General features: G+C 41.2%; 2 protein-coding genes across 2 annotated transcripts in view; one reads left to right on the forward strand and one right to left on the reverse strand.

The window, feature by feature from the left end:
- LOC144596498 (clathrin heavy chain linker domain-containing protein 1-like) overlaps positions 1-1,195 on the reverse strand; it is a 46,232-nt gene extending 45,037 nt beyond the window's left edge. The window contains exons 1-2 of the mRNA XM_078404845.1: positions 695-1,195; positions 34-221 (exon numbers count right to left, since the gene is read on the reverse strand). Coding sequence (XP_078260971.1) covers positions 34-221; positions 695-886 — 380 coding nt within the window. The 5' untranslated portion in view covers positions 887-1,195. The remainder of the gene's footprint in view (positions 1-33; positions 222-694) is intronic.
- A 338-nt stretch (positions 1,196-1,533) lies between these two features.
- Positions 1,534-7,261, forward strand: rps27a (ribosomal protein S27a). The gene is made up of 6 exons (XM_078404844.1): positions 1,534-1,623; positions 1,728-1,792; positions 3,405-3,459; positions 5,845-5,930; positions 6,349-6,480; positions 7,076-7,261. The coding sequence occupies exons 2-6, from the start codon at positions 1,745-1,747 to the stop codon at positions 7,223-7,225; spliced, it is 471 nt and encodes a 156-aa protein (XP_078260970.1). The 5' UTR covers positions 1,534-1,623; positions 1,728-1,744; the 3' UTR covers positions 7,226-7,261.
- The last annotated feature ends 3,996 nt before the right edge of the window (positions 7,262-11,257 follow it).

The following is an 11,257-nucleotide window of genomic DNA, read 5'->3' on the forward strand; positions in this document are numbered from 1 at the left end:
ACATGTCGTAAACCACAACTAAAGCCTTCCTACTTTTTTTGAAGTTGGGTGACTCTGTTCTTGTAAACCATGAAAGTCGCCGGCTCAGAGGCCATTGATTTCAATTTTCTCTGTAGAAATAAAGAATCTTTTTGCCCTTTGAGTAAAACATCGATGCTTTCGTCATACTCCCGTTTGATGGCCGTCAGAATATTTTGAAATGCTGTGGTATTTTCAATTATCTGAGTAAGGATGAAATAAAGATATGTTTTAAAATTCAATATAATTCACAGTATATGTATATTCTCTTCATTTACCGTATATGGAACTTTTTTTCTATCTTTCGCTGCTCACGTTCCACTTGAATCAATTTGCTGCATGTATGAGGCCAAGTCAATGGATATTTTTAAGGCAGAGATAAATTCTTGATTGGTAAGGGTGTCAGGGGTTATGGGGAGAAGGCAGGAGAATGGGGGTGAGAGGGAAAGACAGTTCAGCCATAATTGAATAGCTGAGTGGACTTGATGGGTAGAATCGCCTAATTTTGCTCCTATCACTTATGAACATGAATATTTATGTTTCTATGCCTTATATATGTAGTTTATCTAGTTTGTCCGCGTAATAGTCTCGCTATTCTCTGATGGAGAGTCTCTATTCTGTAGAAGTACGCCTAAAAAAATAACAATAATGTTATCTGCCACTCACTTACTGTTACCTTGTCAAATGCATTCTTGTACATAATGTATCGCTGCCCGTCGACTAACTGGGCTGCACTGCCGAGCTGGTCAATCTCGGTCTCTATGTACGCCCGAATGTGGCTGAGAAGGTTTCGGTCGGCTGCACTGGGAATGGGCAGAACCTCCCGACATTGATCCAGACCCTCGTCCGGCAGCCCTTCGCCCTCCATTTCCAGTCAGACTGAATGTGTATGAAGAAACTGCAGACGCGGGTTTTAACTGAAGATTGACACAAGAAGCTTTCCAGTCAGGCTGAATGTGTAGGAAGGAACAGCAGATGCTGATTTAAACCGGAATATGGACACAACAAGCTTTCCAGTCAGACTGATCTCGGTAGAGATGATCTATCGCTCATCCTGCGGCTTGCCGGGGAGACTCAGTCACCAACATTTAACGAGAAACAATTCGTGGTCTTGACAACTAGTTAGCAAGTAGAAGGGTTGACTTTATTCTCCGCGCAGCCACTGATCCGCCGCCATTTCGCTCTCGCCGGTTGCTAAGGACGCCGCCCACGCTGCCAGAGCCAGCCGTTTTCTCCCAAGCTGACAATGATTAAAAAACAATTTCAGATTTAATTCTCCAACCTTTTAGAGATGACATTTAAGGAAAATTATGAAGTAAAGGTTTATATTTCTTTGCCATAATTATACTGGTCGTAGACTCCCAGGATGCAATGCGATTGAGCAGGTTCAGAATAAATAAAAGGGATTTTTTTAAAATCTTTGTTAACATTTTTTTTCAAACACTGGCTTTAATGTTTTCTGAAGGTGGGGGTCGGTTAATATTGTAGTTTGTAAATGAAGAGCGCGGTGGGAGGGCGGTGCCTGGCCCCTGCTGGCCGATTGTGGAGACCCCGTAGCGGGGCGCAAGAGGCCCTCTTTCGCTGATCTGCCGTCGAGGCCGCGGGGTGAGAGTCAGCGAGCTCCAACTAACACTAACGCGCACACACACTTACTCCGCCTCTCCGGGCAGCGCGTTTTAAAACTAATCTCTTCTCCCCTCTCTCTGCAGCTGAACCGACGCTCAGCATGCAGATCTTTGTGAAAACCCTCACGGGGAAGACGATAACCCTTGAGGTGAGTGCGGCCTGGAGTGCAGAGGCCCCGCGTCGTCAGACGCCGGCACCGGGCAGCGTGTAAGATTTTAACGATTAAAGCGAAAGGTCGGTTATAAAATAACCAGAAGAAAAAAAAATTCAAGCACTCGGCAAGTCAGGCCGCACCTGCAGGAAGAGAAGCTGAGTGTGTGTGGAAGGAAGTGCAGATGCTGGTTTAAACCGAAGATCGACACAAAAAGCTGGAGTAACTCAGCGGGACAGGTAACTCCCGCTGGAGAGAATTCCTTCTCTCTAGGTGTGCTTCATGTCTCGCTAAGTTACTCCAGCCTTTAGTGTCTATATCTTCGGAAGAGAAGCCGAGTCTGAGTGACAGCATGTCCGGGAAGGAGAAGGGTTTCGACCCGAAACGTCAGTCATCCATTCCTTCTCTCCTGAGATGCTGCCTGACCCGCTGAGTTACTCCAGCATTTTGTGTCTACCTTCTGACAGCATGTCCCTTGGTTGACGTGTACCCCGAGGCCTTGGTTGCCCGTCTGGAAGTTTTCAACGATGTCGATTTTTCCAAATGTTACAATTTTTCCAGCAGGCCTGTTTTTTTCTGACCACTAATAGTATGTTTAAAGTCTGAACTCGACGGTCTTTACCCCCGACAGCATTTATTAACCGTTTTGTTAATGCAATGCTATATTTTACCATAATCATTTAATCTCTTGTGAAATTTTAAATGAATTTTGCTCTCATTTATATTTTTTTATACTCAAATCTATTAAATACTGAATAAGTTTCAAATTAGAATATATTTTGGGTCACTTTTTTGGGTGCCTGAGTAGTCGGGGTGATTCCGGGTTGGCTAAACGAGAAATTAAGCTCCTTGTAAAGAACATTGTAGTCATCACATTCTTTTCCCGGGGTAAGGGAGTCTAAAACTTGGAGGGTAGAGATTTAAGTTGAGAGGGAAACTTATTTTATGATATGATAGAACTTTATTTATCTGAGGAGGGAAATTGATCGGTCAACAGTCATAAAACACAAATACATAAAATTAAAGTGACGAGTGGAAAAGATTGGGGAGGTGGGGAGAGAGAGGAGGTCAGTCTACCCCACGATAGAAGGGAGAGGAATTGTACAGTTTGATAACCACAGGTAAGAAGGATCTCGTGTGGCGTTCTGTATTGTATCTTGGTGGAACCAGTCTGTTGCTGAAGATACTCCTCAGGTTGACCTGTGGATCTTTCTGAACCAGGCTGGTGGGTGTTAGGATACAGCTACCAAAGGAAGTTGGGTGGGGGGAGGAGAGAGACAATTCCAATATTTTAAAGATTTAGGAAATGTTTGGAGGGATTGGGGCAAATGGGATGAGCTCTGGTATACATCTTGGTTGGCATAGATGAGTTGGTCTAAAGGGCTGCTTCCATGTTGTATAGCTCTATGGCTATGGTTTCACCAAGGCCTGGGACCACTTTCAGCACTTTTTAAATTTCTGATTCTTCTTGTGTCAATCGTGTTACGTTCCAATGAACATTAGCTATTTAATACAACTGTGCTTATTGAAAAGTAATATTACACCATTAGGATAAATTTGACAAAAAACATGTTATATATACTGAAGAAAATTCTGTTTTTTGTTACAGGTTGAACCCTCGGATACCATTGAAAATGTTAAGGTGAAGATTCAGGACAAGGAAGGTATATAATTTTAATTATGAATTTAATTTTCATATCCAACCTGTTAGTTTCCAGATCTTTAGTTTAGAATACAGCGATGGCCTGTGAAGCATTCTGTTCACCATCATGTCAACATTTGCTCTGTGTTAATAAGCAAAGTTGAAACAATTTTAGATTTAAGACTGGAAACCAGGTAGCGTATTGTAGGTTGAAAATTGGTTGGGGAATATAATAAATGGCTTTTACAAATGTTTTAAAGATAAGTTTCCTGGAACAAAATAAAAGTAAATGTAACTTAGTAGCTCTACTAGCATCTGTGGAAAGAAGTGATTATCATTGCAGATCAGACATTTTGTTGGGACTGAGAAGTAGGAAATTAATTGATTTTAAGTTGTAATGGTGGGGAGAGGAATATATTGCACAACGTGAATATCTGATGGCATGAGACTAGAGTTGCTGTGGATATAAGTTGGTTCAATCCAATGGTTCTTTATCACGTGTCCTGGAGTACGGTGAAATTCTTTTTGCATACAGTCCAGTAAAGTATTACTGTACATAAGCAGAATCCCAGATTAAGTACAAAGTGGTCGGAAATCGTGCACTGAGACAAAGTCTCATAAAGGCTCGTTGTCCTGGCGACGTTGCAGGGTCGGCCTGGCCAAGTGAAGTTGTAGGCGTCTGTGCGCTCGATCTACTGGAGTGGCGCCAGATCCAGCAGAACCTCAGGCTGCTGCAAAACCTCCAACCATCGCCTTGGGCCAGATTCTCACGTTGGCGAGCAAACTATTGTCCCACTCCTTGACCAGCTACCATTCAGCCGTTATGCTGCAGAGAGCTGTGGTAAATGGTGGTAGTTAGGTTGATAATTTTTTTTTAAACAAGCATGGAGTCGCAAATAGCTGAGATGTGCTCAGATGGTGGTGCTAGTGGAGATAGGAAGAACTGATGTTTCTGATGGATTGACTTGCAACAGGAATTCTGATGTAAAATATTGGAACATGAAAATAAAACTGCACACACTGGAAATGAGTTTCTCAATTTGTAGAATTCAGTTTTGAAACTTGAAATGGGCCCAGATGGGGAAAATGGTATTGTTGCTTGCACTGGGTCTCATTTTGGTGCAGGAGGTTACAGGCCATAGGGAAAGGAGAATATAAGTGGCAAGCAACAAGAAGTTCAGCGTTGCCCCTTTGGTCTGAACATTGGTGCTCTGCAAAGTGGTCACCTAATTTAGTGTCTGTTGTAGAGGAAATCATATTGTGGACACTGAAGGAAATGCAAGTGAATCAGTGCTTTACCTGGAAAAGCTATTTTGGGCCTCTAGGTGTAGGGAAGGAAAGAGGTGGAAAGACGTATTGCATTTCCTGTGGCTGCATGGAAAACATCTGTGCAAGACCAGAGGTAGATTGTGGTGGAAGAAGACCACGGAGTTACAAAAAGAACAGTTATTTTGGGAATGGGTGGCGACTGTGGTGATGAATCTGGTGCTGCAGTATTGGTGGAGCTGGTGTTAATAGCAACGGACAAATTCTGGTTTGCTGTCTTGTGTTGCTACTTTGGGTTTGGATTGTGTTTGAGCAAACCATAATATTTCATTGACCAAGATGGGCAGCGCAGTCGTAGACTTGCTGCCCGAGACCATGGGTGTTGTCTTTATGGAGTTTGTACATGTGTGGGTTATCTTTGGGTGCTCCGGTTCCCTCGTGCCAGTTTGTAAGGTAATTGGCTTGTGTGAATCGTCCCTAATGCGCAGGATAGAACTAGTGTACGGGTGATCGTTGGTCGGTGAAGACTGAAGGGCCAGTTTCCATGCTGTATAACTCAAGATAATACTAGATTTGTCTTGGTGTGGATTGTTTTCTTGAAATTACATTGATCTTTAATTTGAATATCAATATTTAAGTGGTATACAGGCATCTCATTCCAATGAATGCATGCATGCCTGATGAAACAACTTCTGGAATATTTTGCACTGGTATAGTCTTCCTTAATATGGAAGGAATAAACTTGCAATAGAGGGAGTTGGGCAAAGGTTTGCTTGATTGATAACTTCAGATAAAAAGTCAAGCAGTCTTCTTTCCTGACTTTCAAAGGATGCAGTGATCTCAAGAAAGGGAAAAGTTCTTACAGGGTTATTGTTTCCAGAACCAGGGAACACTATCTCAAATACAAACCTGTCCATTGAGGACAGAGGCATGAAATTTCTTCACCTAGGGATCGTGAATCTTTAGAGTTCCTACCTAAGCAGGCTGTGGAACCACAGGTGTTCGGCATGTTAAAGGCAAGTCCAATGATTTTGCTATGAAGGTGGTGTACAGCAAGTGCAGGAAAGTGGTGAAGCAGGTGTGAATGGCTTTCTCTATTGAATTTGGTGGAATGTAATGTTCTTTTTTTTTTTTAATGCAGGTATTCCCCCTGATCAGCAACGACTGATCTTTGCAGGGAAACAATTGGAGGATGGCCGTACTCTTTCTGATTACAACATCCAGAAGGTATATTGACTTTTGTTGTGCTTGACTATATAGGTTCACCACCTATTTTTTTCAGGCACCTCCTTTAATCCAGACAAAATTATGAGAGCGCGCACTAGAAATCCCCCCCCCCCCCCCGAAAATGACATGCCCTAGGCCGGATGAGGCTACCGATCTTGACCTCATCCGGAGCCGGCAGATCCGATCCCATGGCCAACTTTGTGGGCTGGTATCTTGGCTCACCATCTGAGGCTGTAATTTCTGACCTGGCAAAGGGGATAATCGAGCAAGGCTCTGGAACTAGCGTGATGGAAAAATTAGCGGTGGGCCTGTATCTAATGGATTAACATGTGCCTTATTTCACGATTCCTGCAGTAATGCCTTGTGTAACAAAACAAATGCAAATTTTCACTTCACAAAAGTAACTGCTATTTAACAGGAATCGACTCTACACCTTGTATTGAGACTTCGTGGTGGTGCCAAGAAGAGGAAGAAGAAGTCGTACACTACCCCTAAGAAGAACCAACATAAGAGGAAGAAAGTTAAACTGGCTGTCCTTAAATATTACAAGGTAACATTTTGGATGACCAAGAAACCATTTAACTATTTAATTGTAAATTGTCACTTCAGGACCTTAAAAGGGCACCCCCCCCCCCCCCCCTCCCCTTCTCAACTGCTTCCTTTACTGTTGATCATCTTTTAGGAAGTTCTTTAAAGAGCCTGTTATAATGCAAAATATGGTGCTGAGAAATGCTATGGATGTGGTTTTGCTTCCTGAAAAATTGACGACTTCTGTATCAAAATACTTCCATTGCTGTGCACCAGCAGGTTGTCTCTGCTCTCCTGGATTTAGTTCAAGACTATGCTTAAAAAAAGGCATTTGGCTCCTTCCAACAAAGGATTACACTCTTAAGTGGGTAATCTTGTTGGATTCTGAAAAGCCATCATGCACCCCCCTGTGTAGTTATGACCATGCTGCTATTTAGGTAATTATTCATGTATATTAGATCTATGTGTTTTAGATAACATCCTCTTAATGTGCTGTAAACAATACAATTTGGTGTCAAGCATGCTTCTTGTATAATTTTCTGGCTGCTTATTGTTAAAAAATGAAGTTTGCCCAATAATCCATTTGTGGAAATTTAAACTCTTGCTTCAATTTCTAGGTGGACGAGTATGGGAAAATTTACCGTCTACGCCGTGAATGTCCCTCGGAGGAGTGTGGTGCTGGTGTGTTCATGGCTAGTCACTTCAACAGGCAGTATTGTGGAAAGTGTTGTCTGACATACTGCTTCAACAAGGCTGAAGATGCATAATTATATACATTTTAATAAACTATGATGGAAAACAAATTATGCAGAATTGTTTTAATACTACCACTCAAATGGTACTGCTTTCTTTAGTTCACTTTACTAGCTCATAGAGGATCTTGACACTTAACGTACATGTTTTCTGGTACAAGCTGGAGAGAGGGAAAAGTACAAGATTGAAGCAATTGGGAGAGAGATATTTACTACAATGCCAGAACTTGAGGGGCTGAGTATAGGGAAAGGTTGGGCAGGCTAGGACTTTATTTTTTGGAGCATAGAGTGAACATAGTGGTGTAAAAAATCATGATGGAAATAGATCAGGTGAAGGGAATTGATGGTAAATGCACGGAGTCTTACTCAGAGTTGGGTCATAGGTTCAAGTTGAGGGGAATGATTTAATAGAAACCCGAGGGCCACTTCTTCCACACAGGGTGGTGGATATATGAAACGATCTGAGGTAGTTACTATAATAAAAATTTGGAAAGATAAAGATTTAGAGGGATATAGGCCAAATTCGGGCAGGTGAGATTAGTATAGATGGGGCATGTTGGTCAACGTGGGCAATTGTGCTGAATGTTCCTGAAATGGTGAACCAGAATTGTTCCTCCTTGCCTATCCCCAAACCCTTGGTTTGTGAACTGTCTGAAACTGCTTAATAGGAAGTGCCCATAAAGACAACTAAAAGGAACCTGTACAGATTACATCTAAATGTATTTAAATGCAATGTTAGCAAAAAATGGACATTGTTAAAGAATCAATGACAGAACCAATCAATAGAATCCCTGACATTGGGACAAAATGAAGTGTAAAAATCCCTTTGAGTCACTTGATTTAAGCTTTTTATAAATATTTTTCAAGGAACTCAATTCTGACATTTGGTCACCATACAAATCAAGATTACGTTAAGGCCCTAGCAATCTAAAGCACAAAAAAGGTGGAGGAAAATCTAAAGCACAAAAAAAGTGGACCAGGCAACGTGAAGAGCAAAGGAATAGTTTGTCAACTTGCATTCCTTCGCTTCCATGGAAGTAGCTTAACCTGCTAAGTACTTCCAGCAGTTTGTTTTTGATCCAGATTCGAAAATCGTCAGTCTCTTCTGGCTCCATGATCTATTTAGATTTTGGCAAAACAGTATACACCGTCAAGTCCAGATAATAAACCATTAATGTGCAAAACAAATTTTAATTGGTCAGAATGAGAAGTCAATGTACTGTATATCTTAAGCTAGGAAATGTGAATCGGCATTGTTTACACCCACATCCTATGAGACAGAATGCTGAATTTAAAACAATTCTAAGTTGCCTCATCAATGCTTGTGCCAATCTGCAGGCATTTCTAAATAATATCATTCTCAGAGGAAGAACTTGTCCCGGCCTTCTACCACTATGCTTCCACATTTACACCTTGCAGTATTTTCATATGGCACTGATTGAGTGGCAGATCAGCACATCCTTGTGAGCCCTAAAACAAATTAAATATTTACAGCTGTGTTGAAATATGAAATATTAAAAGCTTTAAAATAAAAATGTTGCAACGTGAAGCAAAGATAATGAATTAAACACTAGAATGCATGAGACAAATTTAAGAAAAACTTGTATTTATGCAATTGGACAATTTTATACAATATCTACAATTTTGTTCAAGCAAATGATATTGATATTAGTTTGTCATGTTTACCGAGATACACTGAAAAGGAGTAATAGCTGGAGAATTTTCGTACATTTCTTATATGATATGATAGTGGCTGAGTCCCTGTGCAAAGAAAATATAAAAAGCTACATGGCCAGTGCTGATATCAGAACATTGACTTTTAGTATTTTGGTAATGTCATGTTCTTATTGAATGGAGGAGAGCAAGCAAGATACCCTAAATGTCCTGCTACTGCAAATATTTATTATATACTTAAGGGCCTGTCCCACAGGCGATTGCCGGCGACTAGGCTGTCGCCGACAGTTCGTCTGGGTGTCGCGGGCATGATCGTGAGGAGTCTTCAAAGAATCATAGTGGATCTCGGCACATTGCTGAGTAATTTTCTGGATGGAAATTTCTCGGCGACAGCTGGCTTGTCGCCAGGTATCGTAGCTTATTGCGGGCGCTGTCGCATGCTGTCCCCAGGTTTTGCTAGGTTGTCGCAGATGCATTTAGAAGCACGTAATATTAAATTAAGTAAAGTCATTTGAAGATACCATAATATACTTCTGTTTAACCAATTTATTTACCGTCGGGACATTTGACAGGTAAATGGGAGGCGACAGTTTGACGGTCAGGTAAGCGTGGGAATTTTGCAATGTTTATGGCCATCAGCGATTACTTTTAAAGTAGGCACCCAACCCAGAAACTAGATATGCATCTCCCGCACATTTTCAAAGAATGCCCACACTCCGCACAAAAATCCATTTAACCACGTTTAAAATTAAATTTCTTAATGCTGCTATTAGTAAACTGGAAGTCAATCTAGTTTATGCCTTGTTACCGTGAAGCTTGGTTTTCAAGTAACCCATGCAAGATGTTATATTTCAAAACTCTCAAGTAATTACAAACTTGTCAGTGAATTCAGCGAAAATTAGGACGCCGGATAAGCGTGGGAATATCGCGATGTTTCCGAAGACGGTGTAATCTCTTAGCCAGGGGCATTGTCATGGTCATTGTCACAGGGTAAAAGAAAATGTTGGCAATCTGCTACGACTGACAGTCGCCTAAAAAAATCGCCTAAGTAGGACAGGCCCTTTACAAAAAAATTTTGAACAAGCTCAAATAAGCAAACATTGCAAAGAAAATAGGAAATTCCCAAAACACTCAAAGTCCAGCAGTAACTGGGGGAGAAAAAGTTAGCATTTCAAGTTGATGACCTTATATCAGATGTGAGACAAATCAAGTTTTAAGATGCAGGGAAACTGGGAGAGAACATTTTGTGAAAGGCAAGAGACTGAAAGACAAGTAGTGATACTGCAAGGTCGCACTATGGTTCAAAAATATCACTGTGGAGGAGGTGCAACTGCAGGATGATCATTGAAATTACACAGGAACATGAATTAACAGAAGGACACTTCGCCCTTTGAACCTACCTTATTAAATATCTCCACTGATTTGTTTGTAACCGTAATCCTATATTTTCACCTGCTCTCATAACCTTTCACCTCTTGGTTATCAATAACCTAACTAAAATATTCAAACACTGGTTCTGCCACACTTTGAGAGTGTTGCAAAGGTTCATGACCTTCTTAGACAGAAAAAAATCAGAAGATTATTGAATTCTTGAATAACAATATCTGAAATACTAAATACTCAGAATTGTTGAATTCAATGAAAGGTTCTGAAGGCTGTGATGTGTTAGCTTGAAAAAAGGCCAAGGTTGTTCTCAGCCTTACACTGAATATGGCTGGAATAGTGCAGGCAGTCAGACAGATTACAGAGTGCAAAAGAATTGAAGAAGGGTCTCGACCCGAAACGTCACCCATTCCTTCTCTCCCGAGATGCTGCCTGACCTGCTGAGTTACTCCAGCATTTTGTGAATAATTGAGAAGTGACAAGGGACTGGAAACTTGATTGTGAATTAAAAGTTGTTCATAAAGAATTCCTTAATCTGGTCTCCCAGCTTTTAGATTACCACATCATGAGTAGCAAATCCAGTAAATTAAATTGAAAGTAGTTCAAATGAATTACTCAGAACAAAAAGTGATGGAAAAATTATGAGAAGGTAAAAGGGGCTCTACAGTATTTCTTGCAATTGATTGAGGGAAGGGAAAGGTATAAGCAGAGGTGGCATCATCCCTTCAGAATTTTAAAAGAGACTTGTGCAGCGGAGATATCAGAAATTGCCAAGAATGATGCCTTGATTGTGGAAACTGATGGAATAAACCAGGGGAGTCCCATCCCAATTTTGAGAATGGACGGGACAACAAAAATGGTCATGGGTCCTGGAAACATTGAAGGGTGGATTTATTCACAAAATGCTGGAGTAACTCAGCAGGTCAGGCAGCATCTCGGGAGAGAAGGAATGGGTGACGTTTCGGGTCGAGACCCTTCTTCAGACCCATT

The sequence above is a fragment of the Rhinoraja longicauda genome, chromosome 9, assembly GCF_053455715.1.
Source record: "Rhinoraja longicauda isolate Sanriku21f chromosome 9, sRhiLon1.1, whole genome shotgun sequence".
NCBI classification, from domain to species: Eukaryota; Metazoa; Chordata; class Chondrichthyes; order Rajiformes; family Arhynchobatidae; genus Rhinoraja; species Rhinoraja longicauda.